The sequence below is a fragment of the Medicago sativa genome, chromosome 7, assembly GCF_051527215.1.
Source record: "Medicago sativa cultivar Bolivia chromosome 7, Bolivia_mono, whole genome shotgun sequence".
In the NCBI taxonomy this organism is placed as follows: Eukaryota; Viridiplantae; Streptophyta; class Magnoliopsida; order Fabales; family Fabaceae; genus Medicago; species Medicago sativa.
In genome coordinates, this window is record NC_140755.1 from 101595001 (window position 1) to 101622573 (window position 27573).

Genomic DNA, 27573 nt, shown 5'->3' on the forward strand with positions numbered 1-27573 from the left:
CACAAACACACACACACACACAAACACACACACACACACACACACACACACACACACACACACAGACATACATACATACATACATACATACATACATACATACTTGACTCCAAGAGTAAGTTTGTTTACTTACTCCAAATCTTAGCCTTTAATCATATTATCAATTAATGGCTTGGATTGATTCATAAGGTAGACTTTCATTTTCTTCTCTATTGGAGTTAACATTCTTCACCAAAAAAAGGAAAAACAATTAATGACTTTTAATTGATAGTTTTTTTTTGGCTTAATAGGTCATTTGGTCCTTTAAATAATTTCCAGTTTTCATTTTGGTCCCATAAGTAATAAAACTCATGTTTTGGTCCGTTAACTGTATCTCCGTCGGTCAAATAAATCCTTGGCTGTTAAGTTTAACCCCAAATGTCTTTGGTGGACCAACTTTAAGAGTGGTCCACCATAGACCTTATTAATTTTTTTAATTTAAACCGTTTGATATGTTTTTTAAAAAGATAACCATTTGATTATGCGTGTCTATTGTAACTTATGGTGTACCAACAACAACTAATTTTTTTCCTTTCTTTCTTCATCTTCTACCTTACTAATCTTCATCATCTTCAACTCACATTTTGAAACATTCATCAAAGAACTTCATAGAAAAATATCCAGAAAAATAAATGTTGCATATCTATCACAAATAAAAAACAACAACGAACCATATCCAATTTCATCTCCAATTTCAATGGAGAAGTGATTAAAGACTTGTGTCGTTTGCATAATTGACATTCCCTTCACTAAACATTGCTGCTATATTCAATTTAGCCTTATGGGTCATCCTTTTTTTACTTATTCTCTTCATTAACTATCAAATCCAAAATCTCGACATAGCTGCATCGTGACAACGAAGCTGCACCTAGTGGTGAGACCAAACTGCTTCTACAATAACTCATGTTTGTTATTGTTTCCAGAAACAAATTGCAGCTTATTGTTAATGACCAGGCATTGAAGAGATAAAGGGTCGAGGAAGAGTGGAGTCATGAAAATGGGTCATGCGTGGTGGGTGGATAAAGAGAACAGATCACTATCGCTTTTGGATTCAATTTTGGTGAAGTTATCGATTGGGAAAATATTTGTTGGAGAATTTGGAACCTTGCTAGTCAGAAAAAGCAGATCCAGTTTTTTCATTTTTGATTTATTTTTTTAATTTGGTATTGTGGATGGTGTGATAAAGATGATGAAATTGTGATGTTGGATTTGGTTAGAAGAGAAGAGAAGCTTGTATGTTGGATTTGATTTCACAGAAGGGATTCAAATGGGAAGGATGAAGAGGAGAAGGGATTCGAATGGGAGAGAAGAGAAGAGGCAGGAATGGCGATGAAAGAACCCTAATTTCTGGGTTTCTCAAAAAAACTTGCCTTTTATACTTGTAACGTGGCAAAAACTAACAGAAGTTTAATGTTTTAACGGATGAGATTTTTTTGACCGACGGAGATACAATTAAAGGACCAAAACATGAGTTTTATTACTTATGGGACCAAAATGAAAACTGGAAATTATTTAAGGGACCAAATGACCTATTAAGCCTTTTTTTTTTCTCTCCCTTTGCTCTGTTTTTTTTTTTTTATATGCATAGAGAAATTTTTTGTAAAAGGATTATCAATAAAACTTGAAAACCCCTATCACGACAAGTGCACAAGATGTAAAACTCAGATTGGCTATCAATTAGACATATTTTTTACAATCCTTTTTTATTTTTTTTACACATGCTTTTCCTATTTCCTATGTATTTCTATTTCATGCTCTTTTCTCTTACAAACACAAAATCTTTTTATTATTATTTAATTACCAACAGAAAAAATAATTATCTAAAAAAATTAACATATATTTTATTTTTCCTTGTTATGTATTTATGTAATCTAAAAATTAACACATGCTTTATTTTTTCTTGCTATGTTTTTATTGTGTATAAAAAAAAAAAAACAAAGGGAGAAGAATAAAAAACAACCAATTAAAAGTCATCAATTGTTTTGCCATTTTGGGATGAAGAATGTTAACTCCAATAGAGAAGAAAATTAAAGCTTATTGTATCACTTATTTTTAATCAATCTAAGCCATTAATTGATAATAGGATTAAAGGCTAAGATTTGTAGTAAGTAAACAAACTTACTCTTGGAGTCAAAATATCCCCCCTATATATGAGTCAGGATCCGTTGACACCAGGTGTCAACGGATTCGTTGACACCAAATCTCAACCCTCTGTTTTATTTGATCAAAGGCTGGTATATTTCTATACGGTGTGTATCCTTTCCTCAATTACATACTATTATTTGATTAAATTGTTTAGAAACTGTAATCGAAAACAAAAACGGGTGATATTCTTCTCTTTAGACAAATGGTTATCATGTGCTACACACCCAGATTCACGATTTCTATATGGTCTGCACCCTTTCCCCCAATTTCTAAATAGTGTGCACCTTGTTTTCAATTCCAGATTTTCATGATTGAAAACAATAATTAATGTCTTTTGTGGGAATAAGTTTAGAAGAAGGGTATTTGGATAAAGATGAATAGCCCCAAATCAATTAGGAGAAGTTTTGCAATGATGTGAGAGAGACAAATACAAATGAATGAACAAGAGCTTCAATTACAGAAGAAATGGTTTTTTGAAACAAGAGGAAATAGAAATCAACGTGACGGCTGAGACACAAACACAAAGGATTTGAGGGAAAAAAAAGATACAATAGGATTTAAATGGATAAATATTAGCCTATGGATCAAATAAAATTTCATTGTTGTCTGCAAAATGTATGATGACGATATCGAGACTGATTGAAACTCGCATTACATCGGGGATTGGGAGGGTGGTGGATGAATCCGTGGCCATGTCGGAGTAGAGTGTGTGGACGGTGACGAGTGGTCTTTGCGGCGGCGGCGGAACAGAAGGATAATCAATCCTCTGAGAGTAGTTTACATGCAATTTTAAATGAACAAATATAATCCCTTAGATCAAAAGAGATCGACGGTTAATATTTGGTGTCAACGGATCCTGACTCATATATATATATATATATATATATATATATATATATATATATATATATATATATATATTCCAAGTTATCAAATGCCACAATATCTAATCCAAAACTGAAAGGAAAAATCAACATCAGAAAACATTGCTTACCGCCATACTTGAGGCTCTCATATATCTGAGGTATCAGTTTAAAATTTTCAAAAGGAAATCATAATACTAAAAAAATTCTTGCACAGATTATTAACTCTTTGCATGATGAATAGGTTGATCCAATTATTATTCATAAAATTTAGTGTGAAACTCAAGAGTATGTTTATGTATCATGTGAAAAGCGTTCAAACTTTATGCAATTATGATAACTTTACTGAGGGTACCTGGTGCCACCCAAGATTTGGTGGAATTGTCGGGAAAAGGAGCCAGCCAGAGAATATTTCGCAAGTTCATTGAATCATCATATGTCACATTGGACCCTGAAAGGATTCATAAAACCAAACACCACTTTAAAAGTTGAGACTCAAAAGAGAAGAGAATCAAACATTTATGTTTTTGACATTTACAAGAACATCTAAACATTATAAACATAAAGTTATGTTCTCTCCCATATCAGGGACTCTTGTATGTTAGTTGAGGGATTTAAAGTTTGTTGGTTAATAATTAGTAATTAGTTAGGATTGGTTTTGTCTGAGATAGTTAGAAGAGGTAACACAGGTACTCTTTTTTTAAGAGAATTAGGGCTTATGGCACGGAGTTTGTGATCGGAACTTGGATATTATGAGGTATGGGGTGCTAGCTAGGTGCAATATTTAAGTGACTTGATTGTTCCCTCTTGACACCTAGCTTTTTGGAGGGTTTCACTGGTTCTAGCATGCTTATGATATTGGTTAGGATTAGTTATGACTGACATAGTTAGAGGTAGATTATTTCTTACATAAATAACAGGAAGGGAAGATAGGGCGCGATGAAAATCGAATCCTTGTGGCAGGGGGGTTGCTGGCCCTCAAAGATTTGTGAGTTGCATTCATCATTGAGGAATCCACTCCTCCTCTTTCTAGTTATAAAAAACCAGGCCTCCATCACTCCCCGTCTCATGTCCACTCACAAACAAGTGAGATACGATCCTCTAATTTTAAGGCAAAGACACCGACACACTGTGGCTCTCTCTTTATCTCTCTTAAATGACTCACTCTTATCTTCTCTCACCTTTCTCTCTAATGAAACTTACTATAGTCACCGTAAATTTCCTCCACTTAAGGCAGAGGATCCATTTCTCACATCAAATGCCTACATAAGTTATAAAGCCCAACATCAAGATCCAGAGAAATAACAGTACAAAATTTCCAAAGCATGACCTACAACTTGAAAGCTTAATAGAGATGATAGAAAATCGAACTATACATAACAGAACATCTTAAGATGTGGTGATATATAGCAATGTACCTCTCTGACAAAAACCCATGTTGTACGGAAACATTTTTTTATCATATGCCGGGTATTCCCTTGCATGGAATCTGCAAAATGTAGAACAGTTGCATTCGTAACTCAACAAAGATAGACATTTCAACAAAGATAGACATTTCACTAACTATCAACAACATACAAGATACCAAGTCTTCCAGAGTCTATGGATAGAAAGAGATGTCCATGGAATAAATCAAATCGGTTCAAGGCAACATCAAACCCAATAGAAGGACCTCGATCAACAATGAGTTCAAACAAAAATTGCATATACATGTTCAATTCCTGCAATCAGAAAAAGAACAATTCAGCATCATCACTATGAGTACTCTCTCTTTCACCCTTGGGATTCAATATCGACTGTTGAGAACAAACCTCAGAAATAAACCGTCTTCCATAGGGAGTTCTGGTGAGCTGGCACCGGTCATCGCTTGATCCTTCCACATCGGGTACCTGCCACATTGTAATTTGTAACTGTCATAATGAGCAGAATAAATCCTCAAAAGTTGAAATTGAAACTGTCAAACAATTTTGTAACTAACTGGGATGATAGTGGGGTCAAGAGCGCGATGAATGGCGGCAGGGTCACCACCAGAATCAACAGCGAGGCGAGCAAGTTCCAAAACGGGCTCAGGCGGCCACCAAATCATATCGTTATCATTTCTCCTGTTCGAACCGGTGAGTTCGGTCCGGCCCAATTTCCGGTGACGAGGAGGAGAATCGGTAACCGTTGGAGAAAAGGGGACAAGGAATTTGAGGCATGATTTGAGTTGGCGTGCTACGACGGGATTGACGAGTTTGGAATGAGGAGTGGGACCCAGAAGAGATAATAAGTCGGAGGGAGTGGCTTTTGGGATTGAGACGATGGAGGAAGATGGAAGAGGAAAGAATGGTGTTCGTGGAAAAGATGAAGATGATGTAACGGAAAATGAGAGGAATAGTGCCAATCCGAAGACTGAAGGGTATCTCATTGGGATCAACCCACCCTGTAAAAGGGCACCACTTTACATGACATGACTCTCATCTAAAAATATGACGATCATGGATTATTTACAGGTAGGGGTTGTAATCCTCTCTATTCAATGATTCTTCTTCTTCTTTTATTTGTTAAAAACTAGTGTAACGCCCCGTGCCAAGCACGGGATACATTTTATTTAAAATTATTTAACAGGTTTTACATATTAACATATTTTTTAAATATTATTGTTTTTGTTTCTTTTCATCTATAATTTCGGCGTCATGTGGTATTTTATCTTTATATTTAAAATTGAAACAATAAATCATCATTTATTGAGATAAAAAATGTTAAATTTTATAAAGAGATGATTATTTTTGTGAAAGGGATAAAATATTTAATAAAAGTACAATTAAGCCTAAAAGATAAAAACACTATAAATAATTAATATACTCCCAAAAAATTAACCAATTAGTAAAAGTTCATTTTTTTAAGGGAAATTAGTAAGAGTTCATATTAGATTTGGTTTATCAGTCATTGAATATATCCATTTATCAAATGGATATGATTACCTATGTTTTAATTTTCCACTCTTAATAAAAAAAATACTTAATTTCAATACTCTCTCAGATCTCAATTATAAACAAAAATACCTAAATTCAAAAATTTAGTTGTATCAATTATTATTCTGGGTTTCATAAATAATACAACATTCTCAAAAGTTCATCTATTAAAACTTTCTTTCATGAGAATGTAAAAGTCATTAAAAATAAACTTACATGAATTAAAATATATTTTAGGATAAATAACATTACTTTATAAATTGAAGGCATATGAAGGACACACCATAGATGTGTTAAAATGAAAAGTAGGATAAAAAAAAGGAGGGGGGGTGTGCAAACCAAACCCTCAAAATGTTAAAACAGTCTATAACATAGAAGACCAAGTATATTCTTAACTAAATCTTCACTGATCTGAACATGTGTGAAAGACCACCAAATAAAATCATTGATAGACAGACCTAAAGTACCCAACTTATCTGCGCAACAGTTTTCCTATCTGAACATATATGACATCATGAAATTCATTGATTGCAATGGAGTAAGACAGTTAAGCCATCTATTTTTGATATGCCAAGGAACAATTTGAATTACTTGATGACTAAGGTAACCATTTTTGAATTACTTTCAATCCAAATATTATGCCAATTTTTCTGGTAAGCACATTCCATTGTAAGAATGACTGCCATGATCTAAGTAAACAGAGCATTACAAATTGCAAGGTTTGAAACAAAACAACCAATACTCTCTCCATGATTGTTTTTGTAGATGCCTACAGAAGTTGTTGGTCTTGGATTGCCTTAAGTTATGCCATCAGTATTACACTTTATCCAACTATGGATAGGTGGTTGTCAAATAACCTCAATAATTTTTGTGTTCTTTGATGATGAGTATCCATTTTAAAAGCTTTCAAACTAACAAAATCAAAGATAGTTGGACCATTTGTTAGCTTTGTCCTACCAGATAGAGAAACTTGAGTTGTGATCATAGCAATAATTGCATTTCTAGCAAGTCTTGGTTTTTTTTTTTGATTACAAAAGTCTTGAATTATTGAATCTGATTATTTCTACAATACCACATAGGATAAACAACATTAAATAGAGACAAAGTAAGTTATATTTGATTTGAGATTAAAAAAATTAATTATTTATTTATATTTAAGATTGGAAAGAGTCCCTAAAAAATATTGGAGATAGTATTTTTCTCAGAAGAGAGAGAAAATGAGAAAACAATTTTCTTTAATATCTTCCCTCAATTTTATTTTATTGGAGATCAAAGGGTCACAAATTAAAACACTCTAAATTAATGTCCTTTTACTTTACCGTAATTCTGATTTTCAAATCATTATTTTCCATTTTTCAAAAAGAACCATCCCTCCTTCTCAAAGTTCCTAATTGAAACCAACAAACCCAAACGCGGGGAATAAAAAGGTATAAGATATGTGTCAACTCCCTCAATTGAATGTAGAATTGCTTTTCATTATAAAGACTGAACTCATCTAATATCATAATCTATATGGAACCTTTTGAAGTTAATGTGTGACCAAGATATGGAGCATAAAAAAGACATAAGTAAAGTGTGACCAAAAAATTCTCTCTACCAAAATAATAATACATTTTCTTTAGTTCATTTGTCTCTATAATTTCAGGGTTGAACGTGATCCTAGTTGATGAAAAAAGATTTTGTAACATTGATTTTCCTATCCCTAAAGAAACCAATAAAACGCTTTAAGTAAATGAATAGATTTTTACTTTCCAATCATATTAAACAATCAAGTTGATAATTATAAACAAAGAATTTAATTCCTCAACATAATATATTCCTCAACATAATATATGAAGAGACTACATTCAAACCGATATCTCTTAAAATGAATTGACAAATAATCAAAATTATAATTAAATACCATAGTCTATTCCATATTAAAAATAAAAAATAAAAACAAATAAAGGTCACTCATTCGAATTCAATTCAATGACATTCATTTTAGTTCTTGTATTATATCTTTTGTATTCTATTTCAATACCACCTCAGTTGGTTTAATTTATTTCATTCTGTAAGGCTCCCACAAGTATAACTTCTTCCATTGAATCCTTATTTTTTTTTGTTTTTGTTTTTGTGAGGAGGGAGTAAGTAATCTAGAAAGGTTAATTGGATTAAGAGAGATAAGGTGTATCTTGTTCAATACATAACTTCTTCCATAGAATCCTTAATTTAATTATTATATTTATTTTTGAATTTGTGTAAAGTTTAAGACATAAGTAAATCGTAAATTGATAATATGAAAACTGAAATATTTTTCATTGAAGTGTCAATACATGCAACCATATTGATTTATTCAATTGAAAATCGTAATTCCGTTGTCTATAACATGGACTTTATTCTACTACATTAAAAACAGACACATAACATTGACATAATGGATAAACAACTTAAACGTAACCAAGTCACTTGTAAATATTATTTCTCCATCTTCACAATCTTTTTGACCAATTGAACAATTGTGTCAGATGTCCCGCAATCTTCGTTTATTGACAATGTTCTCTTCTTAGGAGGTGCAAATGATTAAGAATATGAGTCAATAACATCTTTCGAGTTTACATCCTGTGGAGTTGTGGGACTTGTTTCAGAAAACTTATCCATTAAATCCTATCATAAAAATTGTCAAAAGAGTACATTTATGCTTACCCATAATACATGTTTAAAAAAAAAAACAAACATACCAAAAATAAAGCTTAGCAATTTGAATCATGTTCAATGACATTCATTTTAGTTTTTCCACCATCTCTTCATATCCTCTTTCAACACTCACTCTAGTCATGACTCCAATTACATTTGCATATATAACACAAATTAAAATATTGATTAAATTACAATTTAATATTATAAGAATATAATGTATACTTGAATCATATTAAACAAAACGTTTTATTAGCATTAAAAAAAGATCTAAACGGTTACTTAATTATTAAACATATTAATTCAACCTTTAAGGTAATTATACAACGTTTAAAAATAATGTGTAACACTGAAATATCATTAAAAAACAAAATATATATGAATGAAAAAAATCAAGGTTGAAAAAAAAATATATTGAAAAATAAAACTATTTTCACCAAAAAGTAATTAATTTATTATTGTATTATTGTAAATAAACAATATCAAATAATTCAATTGATACGAAGAAAGGGATAGTCATTTACCAACCAAGTAGTTGTTGTAAAAATCATTGAAAACATCAGATGCATATGTAAATGAATACATGTTTGTTGCGACCAAAGCAGTTTTAGATAGTTTGACTTTTGTGAAATTCAGTTGATGGTCGATATGAACCACTGTTGCAAGCAACATCAAATGAGGAAATCGTGAACACCATTTCCTCTTGGAGTTGCTCCATGAACTTGTAGATCAATATTCTTCGTATAGACGCCCCAATTCGATCACCCTAGATAACAAAGATTAAAACACTATACCTTAAACAAAAAAAACAAAAACGATATGAAAAAAGTACCTTTCGATCCATTAGAACCAACTCCATGGAAAATGGTAGTTTTTTATTTTTGTAGTCTTGAACAAACTAAACACTAACAACCCTCACAACCAATGTCCACGATTGTTTTCTTGGCGAAACATCAAAGATGAACTCGTGTTTGGTAGACATTTTCCTTTGCAATAGAAAAAATTACATAAATAACTTAGAATATAGATATCAGATAACAGTAAAAGAAGAACTATATTTTGTGATTGTTGTGTACTCGTACCCAAAAGCGCTACTATTTATATAGAAAAATGGTACCATAACGGTTAATATCTATTAATTATTAATTTGACCGTTTTAAAATTAATATTATCAACGTCTTTAATATTATAAAATGTGCATTAAACGATTAGATTATATTTCATGTAACCTACAAAAAATTAACTTCATAACATTTGAAATTTAATAATATCTTATTAATATTAAGTAATATAATTTTGTAACGAATAAAAATTAATTATATAACCTTAAAAATTAATTACTACAATTAAAATTTTAATTAGTAGGTTACTGTCATAGTGTAACGGACCAAAATTCAAAATATAATTTATTCAAGTTATTTATTATTATTTTGTAACTTACCAAATTTTTAATGTACCGTATAAATGTTAATCAAATACTAAATATATTAATAATTATTTGATTGTAACGTACAAATTTTTAATGTAACATATAAATTTTAATCGAAACAATAATTATATTAATAATTATTTGATTGTAACGTACCAATTTTTAAAAGTAACATATAAATTTTAATCAAAACAATAATTGTATTAATAATTATTGGATTGTAACGTACCAATTTTTTAATGTAACATATAAATTTTAATCGAAACAATAATTATATTAATAATTATTTGATTGTAACCAACTATCTTTTTTATGTACAATTTAATGTTAAATAAAAAACGGTTTTTAATAATATTTATAATTATTAAGCTTGTATTAAAAATTAGGAGGAATTTTTGGAACAAAGGCCAAGTAGGATTATGATGATGTGGACATCTTTAGAGGACAAAATTTTAGAATAGGCTATTTCTAAAAACTCTAAATTGTTAGTATAAAGATAACAATCAAATGCATCATTCTCATTGAATGTTAATATCAAATTAGTTTACACCAACGAATGTTAATATCAAATTAGTTTACACCAACGATAGTGAACATCCCCTTTTCTCTTTTAATAATCTTATAATTGATTAGCGGTATACATACCAATTAAATTCGTAAAATAATTAACACGGTTTTTTATTTGACTTTTAAAAATGTTTTCATAGAACATTTGAATGACGGGTTGTACAATGAACTACATTGATAGCAGTGTGTGTGTGTGTATACACACACATATACATATATTGATTTAGTATTTGCAAATTACACAAAATAAGAATAATGAATTGATTATTTCTTATAGAAGTATAAGCTAGTATGATGACTTGATTTGTGACAATTCGATAAAAACAAAGAGAATAAGAATATATGAAGGGACGTGTTAACCAATTCCTAGAGCACTAGTTAAGCAATTAAAAATAGAAAGAAAAAACACTTAGGATTGAAAAAACACTTTTTCAAATTTCAAAAAGTAAAGTACACAATTAAGGTAAATATTTCCCTCTATATAGGTAAATATTTTCCATATATATATGAAATGAACTTCGAGGCATGAATAACCATATTCACTTGTTTTTGTTGAAAATTCACCTATCAAGTTGTGCTCTCAATTGTAAGAACAACTTGCAAAAGAAATTAATTTCCCTCTATATAGGTAAATATTTTCCATATATATGAAATGAACTTCGAGGCATGAATAACCATCTTCACTTGTTTTTATTGAAAATTCACCTATCAAGTTGTGCTCTCAATTGTAAGAACAACTTGCAAAAGAAACTAATATTACGACATGATCTGTGACGATTCGATAAAAACAAAGAGAAGAAGAATATATGAAATTGAACCTAGAGGCATGAATAACCATCTTCACTTGTTTTGGTTGAACATTCACCTATCAAGTCGTGCTCTCAATTGTAAGCACAAAAAAACAGCATAAAATTCTACTTTCACAAGATAACGTCGTTGCTTGTTCAAAAAAACAATGTCTATCATTGCTGAAGTTCCTAAAAATGTGCTTTGTTTAAGGTCTCTTTCCCTTTAATAAGTGATATTCTAGACACATGATTTGTTTGGGGTTAAGTAATAGATGTATAGAATAGAATAATCAACCATATCGTGTCTTAATTGACTGTTTAGTGAACTAGCAAGATAAGAGAAGTCAGTTAGCATCTCATCACCCTTAATTGGATTAAAAATTTTGCAGTTCAATGAACTGATTGCCTCACATTAATTGGATAATTGAGCATCTCAAAACTTTTGAATGAAAAAGGAGAAGAAAATACGTCCGTTTGCATATGCTTAGATTATAGGTCAAGAAAGTTACCATGGGAGGAAGCTAGTAAAATTTTCAATACAGATAGAGAAAAGCTGAAAATGAGAAAGAAACACACAGAACTCTCCTGCTAAGAAAAGAATATAATTGACAACACAACAAGAATATGATCATAAACAAACCAAACACTATATGACCGCATAGAGGAATGAGCACGTTGTTTTTTTGTTCAATCATCCATGCCTTCTATGCACTACAGCTTTCATAATAACTACAGTTCACTTTTCAGTGAATAGTTGCGGAAAATTCCTATGAGCCCTTGATTTTTAAAAATGTTTAAAAAGTAAAAGATAAACAGAAACCTCCAACACTGGTATTAGGGCCCAGAACGTTTGTAACCTGCAATGCAGCAACACAACTACGAATTAGAACCTACTGCACTCGACATTCTTTAGAAAAAACAAAAAAATGTAAGAAAACAATTGCATGTCAGAGGAAATTAAAAGCTATAGCAAGTCTGTTAACCAAGTAGACAAGGATATCAAGCTGTGACTAGGGTGTTCCAAGAAAAGGTCTAGATACAGTAGAGTAGATGCACATCACATTGCAATAATACTATTGACTAGATGTGCCAAAATGGGTTATCTCAAACTTGCCAGATTATTTAAAGCGGGAAGGTTTAAGAAGTTCAACACAGGAGTTGGCTTTAAACAAACCAGTTCCTGTATGAACCAAATGTTGCTTATTATGTCTCCCCCTATCCCTATTTTACACTATATCTACAATTCAAACAAATATTCAATAATAGAAACCAAAAGTACATTTAAAGGTACTTCAAAAACATGTTTTAGGCAAAAGTTATCCAAAAATAATAATAAGACAATAACTATAATATTTTGAAATTTATACAGGTTTAAATTATTCAGAATTGGTTTTCTAATTTTCCAAACACTGCACCATATACTGCAATCTCCAGAATTTATTCCCAGGGGAGCATAGGAGCTTTTATGAAGGACACATCATCTATGTAGTTCATGGCTTCATGCAATCAAATTTCATGCAGAAGGCCCCTTTACACTCCATCCATCAAAACAGAGGCAGGCAGCACCATTCATCAAAAACAAGTGAGATAAATACATTCCACATTTCGCAGTAACATATTTAGAGAGGAAGATAATTGACTCACATTAGCATGATGTGTATCCAAAAGAGAAACTAAAATCTATTTTCAACTTTAGCACCAGCAGTACCGTTTTCCCGATCATCCCGAGAAGGAACGTCTGCCATAATCTTCTCCTGGCCACGCCAAAGAATCTGAGAACAGTGTTCCAACATTAGTTTGGTCAGCAAAGCATGAGAGCATAGACTGAAGAATCTTTTAAAAACGTGATTTTAATAGTGTGTCAAAGTAATTTACTCAACAAATTTTGAAAACTGAATCTTTTAAAATAACTGATTTTTTAATTAAAAAATCAAACAAGATTAATGCAAGCAACATTTATTTTAACATTGTTTCCAACACTCGCTCTCTTATTGGGTGAAATACATTTGGGTCCCACAACTTTGAAAATGGGTTCCACATAAAGTGGTGGAACCTATATGTATTTCAACCAATAAGAGAGTGAGTGTTAGGAAGAGTATGTTAAAATGAGTGTTACTAGCATCATTCATGAAACAAACAGACTCTTAACCCGATGTAAATAAGCACTTACTTTGTCAATGACCCCAAATTCCTTAGCCAATAATGCGTCCATGTAATATGACCTCTTCATCACATTGGAAACTGTCTCCTCGGACTAGTAGTTTTAAAAGAAGCAAATAACAAAATATTAGATTTCCCCTCGTGTCCATTGAATAAATATGATATCCAATACCTAATGCAAGATACTCACATTTTCTGTATGTTTGGCCAATAGTTTAACTAGAGTGTCCCTGTTTACCATCACCTGAAAATTTTGGAGTACAGGCAAAGATTTAGAGACATAGTTGGACATTTAGGTTTAAATAAAAGAACATCAAGAGTGAAGATAAATAGATAGATGTACAGTAAAGGTTTATGAAAAATGTTCAGGTTCACATTTAAGCTCACATTTAAGCTCAGTTTGGTTAAACTAAGTCATAAGCTAGCTGATGGCTTAAAAGCTAGCTTATAACTGATAATTGATAGCTGATAGCTGAAGAGCTAGTCAGTTGACGTTAAAGTGCTGGGTAAATTTAGCTCTCATAAATATAAAAGAACATAATTTAATTTTAAATGTATAAAAAAACATTTAATAAAACAAACAAGAAAAAATATGATTTGAATTTTGTTCCCATCCCCTCCTTTTCTTTGTCACTTCTTTCTTGTAATGGTTTAAACCTTCAAGGACAAATTGTGCAGTACACATCGAAGTCACTCATTTCTAAACCTGTAGTGGTTTTATGTGTAATTAGTTGTTTGTGTAACTTTTATGTAAAATTCACTCGCAAAACATATTAACATTAGAGTGAGGCTATATATATTGTTGTTGATGCTTCTAACTTTCTATTGTCTAGATCCAACTACATGTAATGTTTATAGACTTGAGAAATAAACAATGATGATTACCGATTGTGCATAGATGGGGTTTCAAATTTCAATCCAATAATTTAGCTGAAATACGAAGTTGGACTTCGCCAAACATTGCATCATGGCTTTTTTTCTATTTGTGATATTTAAAAACAAATAAGTGGTAACAGAACACTAGAAGAATGCAATGGAAGGAGCACGAGTGCACTTTTTAATTTTAGTTAGTGGGTAATTATTATTTTTTGGCAAAAGGTTAAAGAAATAATATAATTAAGATAACAACGTGAGAGGCTATAAGCTGTAAACTCGAACGCTACTTGAAATAGCATCTCAAAAAAAGCTATAAGCTGGTGAGAGAAGCTTGTTTACCAAACACGTCTCATTTGATCAAACAAGCTTATAAGCTATTCCAATACTCTATAAGCTAGATTATTGACATTACCAAACATAGCCTTAGAGTCAAATTAGAGAAAAAAACTACACATGGAAGTGAGAAAGAACTATCCATTCCAAATATATGGAGGATATTTGTAACTGGAACATTTGAGTGAATATAAATCACAAGTCATGAACTAGAAAGATGCTCACATTCAAATTTACCAGCTGATTATGGACACTAGGTTTGGATAATAAGAAATAAATTGAAAATGTGCTCAAATATAGTAAGGAAATACACTAAGATATTGTATTTTAAAATAGTGTGGCAGACGGAAGTTCTACATGAACATGCCAATTGTCAGACATCGACAACATGAGAAGGAAAAAATCAAACAAAAACACAACAAACTTCGTCATTCCCAATATAAAAACACAGTGTAGCAAAATAAATTTGACTAACCTCCTTGGCATGAATAAGAACATCACTTGCAGGTCTCAACCCAGACGATGGAACACGAGGCTGCTGAATCATGGCTGAAACAGTAACCAATAGAAAAGTATCAAATCTGTGAGGAATTAAAGGACTATAAACAAAAACATAGAAACAATTGGGTCCACGCTGTACCTTTTGCATGTGGCGTCATATAGCGTCTACCTTTAGTCCCTGCCGAAAGTAATAGACAGGCTTGACCTACAGCAGCTCCAAGAGCAACTGTGTTTATCTGCTCAGGACGCAAAAGCCAAATACGTGGGACATGATATTTTCAAATGCTATTTAAAGAGATGAACAAATCGCTTAAAAAGGATGCATGATTACACATGATCCTGAGCACACAAATAATTAACCTATTATCCATCACAATTCTTTAAAAGTACATTACTCAGATTAAATCAAAAACAAATTCCAGGTCATATGAAGTACTCCCTCCGTCCCTTAATGTAACCCCCCTTTGCTTTTTTCACATTTCTTAAGAAAAGTTGTCAGTATAATTATTATGTCTGTTTTGTGTGTTAATATTACCATATTGTCCTTTGTTTGTATATGTATTAAATTTGACTTTTTAAATTTCAAGATAAGTTAGTAGTATTAATTAGGGGTATGTTTAGGAAAAAATACTAAATGCATCTAGTAATTTGAAAAGGGGTTTAGATTTAGGGACAAAAATAAAGTCAAATGGGTGGTTAGATATAGGGACGGAGGGAGTAAAATTTAACTGTGGCACTAAAAAGAATGCGTGCAGTTATTATAAACATAAGTTACTAATGTGCCACCATGCTGCCAGCAGTATGAATCGTTTACACCACAGCCCAATAGTTGATGTGGTAATGTTAAAGTCATCATAATTACATTACGCTTCACAATTTCCATAAATCAAAGCAACCCAAAATAATTGTGTCATCATATTACTGTCAAGTACAATCATCAACAAAAGTCAACAAGAAGTATAAAAAATTATTTGAAGTGCATTGTCAATGAGAAGAAACAAACCTCAGTTTTCATCTGCATCATTGCATCATAAATGGCAAAACCTTCTGTCTCCATCGCCACCTAAAGTCAAAAACAATAAATGCATGAGTTGAACCCATACAAAGCATGTGTCCAAGCGGACAGAACATCAAACATTTCAATATAACAAGCAAGGTGTCAGCCAATTACCGTTTCTCCATCCGCCCGCGTAGTCCCGGTGGAATTGATGTAAATATATATTGGTTCTTTAGGAGCCATCCACTGCAGGAACATAAGCTCTGCAATAACAAGCTCCGTGACAGCCGGCACCAACTGATAGGTAGAAACAAGAAACAGTCATAACAGTTTGTACAAATAGCAATTCCCATAAAATAAAATAAAATAAAAGGATTAATCAATTCAGAGCATTAAGAGGGATAATACATATAAGTTTGAAACTCAATCCTGTCATGGTAATAATACAACTACAAACAATACAGTTACAAACATCATAATCTCTGAAGCACCACACTTGGAAGGCATGTCCGGTGTCTGACACATGCCAGTGTCCGACACCGAAACATTTAATTACATTCAATTGTGTCATTTTCTCAAGAAAACATAAATCAATGCACAATTGAACACTTACAGGCATGCCAATGTAAACAATTCGACCGTTGAGCAGAAGCGATGGCAGGTCAGGAGGTGGTCTTTTGGGTCGTTGTTGTTGGCTGTATGAAACACTTCTTTCAAGCTGTTTCAACCACAGAAGATAATAATAATTAAAATTAATGCAAAGAGCGTATCATATTTAACCAAAGATGTTAAGTACTCAATTTGTAATTATCATCATTAAAACCGTCTAACCTTAATCGAAACTACTTCTAAAATCACACATAACAAGCAACAATAATCTCTAATTTTCTTGAATTTCTAGAAATTGGAATAACTTACTTGAGCGGGAGTGGCCATGAGTTGAGGGGAATCGAAAATATCCAAAAAAGGAAGATTATCGGGAGAAGAAGAAGGGTTAAGAAGTGTTTCGGGGGAAGAAGCAGCGACAGAAGCGAGTTTGGAGAGAAATGGGTCGTTAGGGTTGAAAGGAATTTTGGATTTGGCTATTGCGTTAACGGTTCTGAGAGTTCTCAATCTTCTTGTTGGAGTGAAACGAGTAGATGAAGCGGGCATGGATATGGGTACTCGAAAGCATGTCGCCATGGTGGTGATTTTGTTGCACTTTCTCACACGACACTGAAAACTGCTGGGGATACTATAGAGTGAATGTATGAAGCGTGTGATTGTTTTTGGTAGATGATACTTTTAAGTTGTTCCTGACCCAATATTTAATTTTGTTTATTTAAAAAAAAATGTACTTATGACGCTCATCTATTAAACATCTTAAAATGGAAGGAAAGAGAAAAAAAAATGATGTAATATGGCTAATAGATTGGATGATACTAGTATAGAAACCCGTGCCAAGTACGGGCTAGAATTTCATCATACTTAAGAGAGAGGATATTGTGCTATCAAATGCAGTTCAAGCTCAATATACAACAAATAAATGAAAAAACTCATACTTAAGTTTTAATATTTTGGATGAAAATGTGGTATCATCCTCACATGTGTGGTTGAACTTTCTCAAATGTGTCGATTCACACCAGTGGTTGGTCCTTCAGAAGGCCTAACAGTTGTACGATATCGCAATTTAACATTGTGAGATAGTGCACGGGCGTGGTTCTTTGTGGTGGATCACGAACACATATAGTCTGACATTTAACAAAGAGATGTGAATGTATCAAGTGAGTTAAAATTCCAGTGTATGTAGGAGTAGATGTTGAACTACATATAAATGATATGACTCATACACCTAATGTCTTAAAATTTTGGGTGAAGATGTGATGTCAATCTCAATTGTGTAGTTGTTTTTAGCCTAATATGATTCAATTGTGTAGTTGCTATTAGCCTAATATGATTATACGACCCAATAGTCTCTAACGGAACTCTCAACATTATGATAAATTATTTTGTTAGTTTTTGAGATTTGTTTAAATTTTAGTTTTTGGATGTCATTCGCTTTCATGCAAAAAAAATATTATTTAATCTCTGTTATTTCAAATTGCTTCACTTTTGTTCTTTGGTAGGATCTGACGATGGAAAAGTGTAAATGTGTTCTGCTGAGTTGACAAAATACATGTTTATTTTACAATTTGAATTGATGTGGCATTTTTATTTTGATAAGTATACTGTTTTGGTAGCATAAATACCAATAATCTCTAACTCCTTCAACAAATTTGTAAAATTACCAACAACTCACTATTTCCTATACTCACGCGAATGAAACTAACATTCCTTAATTTTTTTTCCCTTATCATTTCTCTATCATGTTCTAATTTCTTTTTATTGTTCTTTTTTTTTAATTTACTTTCTATCTTTTCATGAAATAAATGAATAATCCCTCAAAAAAAATTAACAAAAACATTTATATATGAAACCACTACCAACTCACCTTTTTTTACCAAGTTGTGCCTTCGGTCTGACTTTATTTGACTTTATTTGGATGCAATAGTAGATGTTGAGAAATGGATGAATCATATGATCAATATAACTAATGTCTTAAGGTTTTAGGCGACGATGTCGTGTCAATCTCATTTGTGTGGTTGCTCTTAACCTAATGTGATGATACAATCCATTGTAGGCTCCCTCAGAACTCTGAACATTACGATGAACGGCTTGGTTAGTTTTTAGATTTCATTTGTTTAATTTTTATATCCAATTTAATTTTTTGGGTGTCATCCGTTTTAATGCAACATTTTTTAACCAATTTCTATTATTTCAAATTCTTTCGATTCTGATCTTTGTTAGAATTTAACCAAATAAAAACGATGATGTGTTATGCTGAGTTGACAAAATACGTGTTTATTAAACATTTTTAAATGTTCAAACGTTTTTTTAAATTGTGTCTAATTTTTTGGTAAATTAATAGCCCATAAATCTTCAACTCCTTCAACATGTCCATAAAATCACCAACAATTCACTCAATCTAAAGTTTCTTTTTCATTAGACATATTTCTCAATCTCAAATATATTTTTCATCTTCTTTCTTTTTCTAGTTTTCATTTTCTCTTTTCACGAAAGAAAAGAACATAAACCTCCCTCCGTTCGATTACAATCAAATCACCTTTTTGACCATGTTGTGCCTTCGTTTAACCTTGTTTGACTATGTCACATAATTAAAGACGCGGAGAGTCACACACTTGAGGGTGAGATGAGTAAAACTTATACAATGGATGAAAGAGTAGATGTTGAATAATATATAAGTGAGATTATCCACATACATGGATCTAAAGAATTTAAATTAAAATGTAGTGTCAATATGAAATTTGACAAAATATGTGTTATGTTGAGTTGATAAAATACATGTTTATTAGACATTTATAATTGATGTGACATTTTCTTAATGAGTCTAATTTTATGGTAGCATAATTATTCAATAATCTTTAACTCCTTCAACAAACTCATAAAATTACCGATAACTTACTATCTTCCCTCATCATTTCTTTCGTCTTCTTTCTTTTTTGTAATTTACTTTCTCTTCCCTCGTCATTTATTCCCCTCATGAAAGAAAAGAGCAAAACATCTTTTGTAACTTACTATCTTCCCTCATCATTTCTTTCGTCTTCTTACTTTTTTATCATGTTGTACTGACACCTTATTCGGCTATTTCACCATATCATAGACACAGAGAGTCTCACATTTAAGGGAGAGATATTAATTTGTCATGTGTGAGTTAAACTTTTATATTAGATGCAAGAGTAGATATTGAGCAACATGTAAGTAAGATGACCAATATACCTAATGTCTTAAGTTTTTTGATGAAGATGTGCTGTCAATATCATTTTTTAGGGTTTCTTTTAACCAAATATAATGATCCAACCCACTGCAGACTCCCTTATAACTCTGAACTTTATGATGAACTGGTTTGTTAGTTTTTTGATTCCATTTGCTTATTTTTTTTAATAAATATAAAAATTATTTCAAATAAAAATTCAAAAATTAGAATAATTTAAAAAGTTAAAATAAAATTACATTCATAAAATACATATTGATGCATCCATGAGAACCATATTTAGATAGAACGGATGTGTGTCACAGATGACATCATGAACGAACCAAGCATGAATGATTCGAACAACTTTGCTTCATGATTCTATGACCGAATTGATCTCAGAGAAGTTATCGGATCTTGGTGTAATGACATTTTTTTTTTTTGGAGTTTGACAGCATTCTTTGGAAGAAATATGCATGTGAAAATGATGAAAGAAACATATACTATATATAGGAAAATAATGGAAGCAAGTTACATTTTAAACAAATAAAAAATATGATGCGAAATTGGTTAATTCTAAAATGTTTAATTGGCTCGCAACATAAAAAGTGACGCATGTTATACTCTAATTGATTTACATATTAAAATTTGGTACTATGCTATTATTTTATTGGTTCACTTGTGTAATGTACAATTCAACATATAAAAACTTATGATGATTTGCTTGACTCTGACCAGTTAAAAATTAAAACAAAGGATACATGGTTTGATTTGATTGGTTGAAAAAAAATGATCAAGATATTTTTCTCCACCTAACAGTACTTAATCAATGATAATTGATTATATATGCAATTTTTTTGAACAAAAGTTCCATGTATATCATGTCAAATTAAAGTGAGATTTTTTTATATTATTTGGTGCTTAATGTTATCAATTTTCCCATAAAAGAAATCACGTATTATAGGAGTGTACCATTTTCATTTATTGTGAATTGAGATTTGAATGAGTTTATAATTATTTTTTAGTATTCTCTTTAAGTCATTTCATGTTTTATAAATTACATAAACTAAACAAATAAAAAAACATCAAAAAAGATGGAGAATGTGAAGATGTCACATATATTTTTGATTTGAAGTAAGAAAAATGTTTATTATATAAAGAGTAAAGAAAAATAATTTATGTGTTCATTCTTCAAATAAAAAAAATTACGTGTTCAATAATGTACAAAATAGGAAATTATGCGATGATGTTTGTAATAACTTAGAATATGATGCAAATATACAAAAGCATGCCATTTGACTGACTTATTATATAAAAATGACACATCTTACATTGGAATTAGTTTAAATAATAAAAGGTGATGATTTATGGCTAAGGAAGGATCACATGCAAGGTGCTCTGCTCACTGGAACTGCCCTCCGCCTGACATGGAATCTCTCATACTGAGAGATAAGCTTGGAACTTAATTTATTTTCTCCCTCTTTTTTCTTTTCTTTTTTCCTCGTTACATTGTAACAGTGCCAAAAAAAAAGATATTCTTATGTGAACTCTCATCCAACCAATAAAAACCCAACAATTAAAATCAGTTAGGGGTGGTGGTGCGGATCAGTTAAAGAAAGTGGGGAGAGGATAAAGAGAAAACGTCAGAAATAATAAGGAAAAAAAAACCTGATTTTAATATTTTTTTTAATTATTTTACTGAGGTGTTGGATTTTAATTGGTTGGGTGTAAGAATGTCGTGTTAGGTGAGAGTTCATGTAATAATTTCTCTATGTATAATATATATAGAGTAGGCGGCAGACGATGGATGTTTGTGCAGGGTGTCAATCGAGTTGGGATGTTGTGGATTCATCTTGATGTCCTCCCTACCTCCTTGCTTATAAAAAAATAAATAATTATGTATGATTTTTTTCGTAAATTAAAACAATAGTTAAAATGATTTTCCTCACATTGCTTTTTAGCTACATGATTTTAAATCAACCACGTAATATTGTTTTCCTCTCAATATCAGACTCAAATATTAGCTATACTTTTTTTTTTAAATACCCGTAATCTCTATTTTAAAACATACGTTTTTTTTAGCTATACGTTTTTTATGACACGAAGAAATAATTAATACTCTTTAGAAATTTAAGATGACATGCGTACTCTTGAAATATGGAAAGACTTTTGTTAATAGAGAGATTAGTTGTTAGATTAATTTTTTTCTTTATAAAAAAAATTATTTTTTTTCTTCTTTGTTCGAGTTTATACCAACAACCTCTAACATCATGGAAAAAACACAATCAAAGAAAACTAATAAATACGTTGAATTAGACAATTGATATTACAATTAAATGCTAACATGATTTTGCATCTTTTGTAAAACAATAAAATGAGACTACTCTTAACATTATAGTTAAATCAATTGTATAATGAATAATCAGACATAATTTTAGAATCTGTTTTTTTTTTTGAAAACAAATTGACCATAAATAATTTGAATTAATTCAATTTTATAAGCAATTCAATGGTCCTTGCAATGACATATACTCATATTCAATGGTCGTTGCAATGACATTAATTGTACATTTCTTATTTGAGAAAAGAAAAAAAATGGAAATTAAAGATCAAGGAAAAAATGACACGTCAAAATGCTATGTTATTGTTGAAAGTTGAGAGGAAAAGCATTTAACATTTTGCTTGTTAGGAAGTTATATTTGTTCTACCAACAAAATTTACATTTGGCTTACTTCATTTGATTGGTTGAGTAATCAAAAAATTATGATAAGTTGATGGCTGCCATTGAAACATGATTAATAAGTAATCGAAAATTCATTTAGTTTTGTCAATTATAAGACTTTTACAACTTTCCGCTTATAAATAAGGTAATTAAAATATTAATGCATGTTTACACTAACACATTGTCTTGTCAAATATATCACATGTGTAAACTTTTTTATGAGGTGTATTAGTGTTTAATGCTTTTTAGAATGTAAAGATGTCAGATGTGCTTTTAATTTTTAGGAAGACATTTGCAAATAATAGAGATGTCTTCTTGTGGTTTGTCAAAAAACTTCTCAAATAAAACACTAAAATATTACATGATAAAAAAAAAATTAACTGAGGAAGTGATATATTAGGCTGCAATCCAACACAAACAAAATACAAAATCAAACTGTTAGTAGCATGAACCAAAAAACCATCATTAAATAGAATCAAATTTGCAGTACATACCTTTGCAATATCAATTTTGAATAAAGAAATTGGTGTAAAATATGATGAAATATTTAATCTGATTATTCTTAGAAAAGTAATAATGCACGTTTAGTGGAAATTATATTGTTTGATTATTTATGTGTCTTGATATTTTTATTGTGTGTGTTAACCCTACAATTCCTAGGAGAAATGAACATTACTAATTCAAATTTCAACTGTGAAGTAACTAAAATTCAGATTCTCTCAAAAAATTATTTATTTGGAGTTAATAAACGACTTGAGCCAAAATACCTGATTTTCATTTTATTAAATTATAGTAATTACAATTTCAAAATCAATCAATTTAAATTTTCAAGTTTATAGAAGTGTTGTGAGAGAATTGTTTTTTTTGTAGAAATGATGGATGAAGCGAAGATTATGGAAAGAGTTAAATATGGAGTCGGTTTTAAAGCATCTGTGTGTTTTATCTTGGTTTTCGGGTGTCAAACATTGATTACGTTTGAACCTTTTTAACCGGTGATATCTCATTTTTTCTTGGGAAGGGAAAAAATAAGCAAAACCCTTGAGAATCGAGGTCCGGGAGTTGTTTTCGCTACGGGAAGGTGTTAGGCACCCATAACGACTATAGTATCCTATAGGAACCGTCTTTATTTTCTACGCGCGCGCTTTATTTTTAAATGCTATTTGAAAAGTGATATTTGCACCTAAGAGTTTACTAAATCAAGAATTGGGAGGGAGAAGAAAGCGTTTGAATTTTTATTTTATTTGAATTGAAGGAATTTTGATTCCTTGCCTACGTACCCTTTTAAGGGATCAAATCCACCGCAGTTCTCTTCCAAAAAATGTTTTTTGTTTTTGTTGATTGATTTTAAGTTTGAAAATTGGAATTTTGAAGAATGGAGATTGAGAGGCCTTAAAGGCATGAGATTTAAGGAAAAAAGTGGGGTTTGATTAGTTATTTTGAAAAAAGAAGTCAAGTATGATTAATTTTCATTGAAATTTGATTAAGAAAATAAAAGAGAAAATCAATGGGATTTTGGATCCCAGGGTTTATTAAGAAAATCACTTGAGTGATGTTGTTCATGTTTTTGGAAAATGATTTTTTCTAAGTGTAAATCCTAGGCATTCATCTAAACATTCAATCCTAAACATACATCTAAACATGCATATCCTAGCCATACATCTAAAGTGGGGTGTGTGCATGCGTCGGTGCTTGTGTCGGTGTACATCATTAGAGTCCATTGTCCTTTACATCATTTGCCTAGATACATTCTATGGTCTTGCAAGAATTTAGACATAAAGGAAATTGCAAAATTTCTAAGTCTTAGCATAGGAATTAAAGTGCAAGAGATGGAGCTAAGGTTGAATGATGGAATATGTTTATGGAATGTACGAGACATGAAGCACAAGAAAATGGTTAGTAGCACATGATAATATAAAGGGAAATAAGGCAAGGAATACTATAGCAAAAGCATGGAAACTAACACAAAATAAAGCCAAAACAAGTGCAAAATATGACTAAAATTCACCCATGGAATGCAAGAAACACATAGCTTATAGCTCTCATAATTCAATACATTTTTCAAAAGTATATATTCAGTTTTTTTAAAATGAGAATTAAAGCCACATGATGAACCCTGCATTTTTAAGTGAATTTAGGCACACTTGCATTATTTATTCACAAATGTAACTTGTAAACCAAGCAACTAATCAAGATCCACACACAAGCATCAAAATTATGTACAAACAGTAGCTAAAGATTCATAGAGACATATATCATGTATATCAAATAGTCATCAAGAACATAGAATGGAATTGGGCAAATTTTTAGAGGTTTTTTCACATAAAATCAAGAAATAATGCAAGAAAATGTGTTAATATATTTTTAACAAAATTTTCAGTGAACAAAATGCATAAAAATATCACAAAAATAACAAGAAATATACATGAAAATTTTTAGAATTTTAAGGCATTTTTTAAAGCTCAAGAACATATAAAACTCCACAAATTTCAACTAAAATAGTAACAATTAATAAGAAAATACCACACACATTTTTTTTACCAAGACTTAACACATAACAACATCACAAAAATATCAAGAAAAAGATCAAGAACACATAGGAATTTTTTAGGAATTTTTATGAAAAGTTTTGGACAGGCAAGGGTGCAAATAGCAAGAAACAGCATGCAATATAATAACAAACATAAGAAAACGGAAAGAAGGAACTCAGGCCCAAGGGAAAAAAGGATCTGGATCATCCAAACGCATCAGGGGCGTTGGATTGATCCAGATCAACCTAACCCTAGATCAGACGGTGAGGACGTTGGCCCAAGGGTGAACCAGACTGTTCATGTGAACCGGTCTGGTTCAAGCACTCTATATAAGTGAAAGGGACCGGTCCAGGTTCATTTGCAACACTTATTTCTCTCTCTTTTCTCAGACTTCTCTCCCTTCTCTCTAGGTTTCCGTCATCTTCTCCGGCGGGTTTCACCGCCGCCGGAGACCTAACCACCACCCAAACTCATCAAAACTCTACGATCTAAAGCTTTTCACCGTTTATTTTTCGTCCTAAACATGAATCTAACACCAGAAATCACAAAAGAGGTCTAGATCTATGTAGATCGGAACTCAATCCTTACGGTTTTTAGCTTTTTGGAACTTCTTCAAAATTTCTTGACACGAAACCCTAACTTACCTTATTTTCTACACTGATGACGAATTTGAACTCTGATTTGAAAAATAAACGGTGAATCTTCATGATTTTCCAGTTTAGGGTTTCGTTTTGAACTTTTATTGAATCTTTTCGAAGTTTTCACTTCGATTCACCGTTTATTTTCAATTTTGAGCCTTCGATGATGATTTAAAGTGAAAAACGAGAAGGTTCTTTGAATATACCTGTTGAAAACTGGAGATTCGAACCAACAGAAAGAGGAGAAAGATGTTGAAGCTTCTTCTTCGTCTTCGAGGTATATTTTGATTGAAACTTCGAAAATAAATCGAAGTTTCTTCGTCTTCTTCCTCTTCGTCTTTTTCGAACTTTTCTGGTGTTCGATCCTTTTCGTTTTTTGCTTCGATCCTCTTCTTCTTCTTCACTCACCAAATCCTTCGTGATCGCAAATTCGTCTTTGATGAATCTTTGCTTGAATTGCGAAGGTGAAGATTCAGTGATGATGATTTTTCTGAGAATCTTCCATGAGTTTGAATCAATCTTGTGCAGTAATTGTTGAATTGAGTTTTCTGGTGATGATTGGTACGAATTTGTGATGAATTGAGGTAATTAGGGTGGTTTCTGATTCTGTTACGGTGGTTTGTGTGGTGGTTGAGAGTTTGTTACGGTGGCTAGGGTTTTGAGGAGAGAGAAAGTTTGTTAGGGCTTTCTGATGATGTGTCAGTGATTGAATGGGGATCTTTTTTGTGCATTGATGAGTTGACCTCTATTTATAGGCCAGGTGTGATACTCTGAACCAATAAGTTTGTGACACTTGTACTGGACTTGTGAAATTCGGCCTTGCTGAGTCTCTTGCTTTGGGGACCTTTTTGCAATATTGGGAACTTGAAGGACCATTATGCAATTTGAAAAAGGACTGGACTGCAAAAATTTTAAGACTGAAGAACTTAATTGCAATTGACCTAAAAGGACTTAAAATAAAAATTTGACCTAAAAGGACTAAAACCTAAATTAAAAAAGACTTTAAAAGAAATAAAATGAAAAAGGACTAAAGTGCAATTTTTAGAAACTTTTAGGGCTAAAATGAAAATTGAAATAAAATTGAATTAAAATTGGTAAATGGAAAATAACGTAAAGTGAAACCAAAAAAATAAAATCAACAAAAAGGACTAAAATGAACCAACTACTAAATGAGGTACTTTAAAGTAACCTCTCTCTGCCAAAATTTCGTGTGAAAAGACCAAAATGCCCCTAGGGACTAAAACGACTCAAATGCAATTTTAAAATGTTTTTTAACAAGGAATCAAAGCAAGAACCTATGCAAGCAAAATTAAAAGACTCGGAGACAATTTTTAGAGTTTTAACACATGAAAAGACTAAAAAGCCCCTAGGGCTAAACTGACTCAAAATGACTTCAAATGCAATTTCTTGAAATGGATTTTGACGTAGAATTGAAATAAAGACTTATTCAAACCAGTTGAAAAGACTCAAACAATGTTTAAAGGACTAAAATGAGTTTGGATACAGGAAATGACTAAAATACCCTTTTTCATGAATTTTGCAAGTAATATTGAAATAAGATGTAGAG

The 27573-nt window shown here is 31.4% G+C and overlaps 2 protein-coding genes and 1 long non-coding RNA gene across 5 annotated transcripts in view; all 3 read right to left on the reverse strand.

Moving 5' to 3' along the window:
• LOC146911371 (T-box protein) overlaps window positions 1-5505 on the reverse strand; it is a 7576-nt gene extending 2071 nt beyond the window's left edge. The window contains exons 1-5 of the mRNA XM_085724571.1: window positions 5026-5505; window positions 4859-4936; window positions 4626-4768; window positions 4466-4536; window positions 3403-3498 (exon numbers count right to left, since the gene is read on the reverse strand). Of these exons, the coding sequence (XP_085580697.1) occupies window positions 3403-3498; window positions 4466-4536; window positions 4626-4768; window positions 4859-4936; window positions 5026-5454 (817 nt within the window). The 5' untranslated portion in view covers window positions 5455-5505. The remainder of the gene's footprint in view (window positions 1-3402; window positions 3499-4465; window positions 4537-4625; window positions 4769-4858; window positions 4937-5025) is intronic.
• Window positions 5506-8101: 2596 nt separating this feature from the next.
• Window positions 8102-9774, reverse strand: LOC146911372 (uncharacterized). The gene is made up of 3 exons (XR_015018138.1): window positions 9510-9774; window positions 9202-9443; window positions 8102-8647 (listed from the first exon to the last, which is right to left on the reverse strand). It is a non-coding gene; the product is annotated as an uncharacterized LOC146911372 (long non-coding RNA).
• A 2247-nt stretch (window positions 9775-12021) lies between these two features.
• Window positions 12022-17579, reverse strand: LOC146911373 (ATP-dependent caseinolytic (Clp) protease/crotonase family protein). 3 transcript variants are annotated; one of them, XM_085724572.1, is made up of 10 exons: window positions 17247-17579; window positions 16942-17046; window positions 16503-16625; window positions 16335-16394; window positions 15471-15567; window positions 15306-15379; window positions 13812-13865; window positions 13632-13715; window positions 13106-13233; window positions 12022-12318 (listed from the first exon to the last, which is right to left on the reverse strand). In XM_085724572.1, the coding sequence occupies exons 1-9, from the start codon at window positions 17508-17510 to the stop codon at window positions 13135-13137; spliced, it is 960 nt and encodes a 319-aa protein (XP_085580698.1). In that variant the 5' UTR covers window positions 17511-17579; the 3' UTR covers window positions 12022-12318; window positions 13106-13134. The 3 variants fall into 3 exon arrangements, with proteins under 3 accessions (XP_085580698.1, XP_085580700.1, XP_085580699.1); XM_085724574.1 differs by lacking the exon at window positions 12022-12318 and adding an exon at window positions 12765-12989; XM_085724573.1 differs by lacking the exon at window positions 12022-12318 and adding an exon at window positions 12765-12996.
• Window positions 17580-27573: the final 9994 nt, after the last annotated feature.

Excerpts from the sequence above, each read along its gene's own strand:
- LOC146911373 (XM_085724572.1), bottom strand. The coding sequence starts at position 17,510 with ATGGCGACATGCTTTCGAGTACCCATATCCATGCCCGCTTCATCTACT. Across the intron at positions 16,395-16,502 it reads CGCGGGCGGATGGAGAAACG|GTGGCGATGGAGACAGAAGG; the intron begins GTAATTGGCTGA and ends TTTTGACTTTAG. Across the intron at positions 13,716-13,811 it reads TGGCCAAACATACAGAAAAT|TCCGAGGAGACAGTTTCCAA; the intron begins GTGAGTATCTTG and ends TAAAACTACTAG.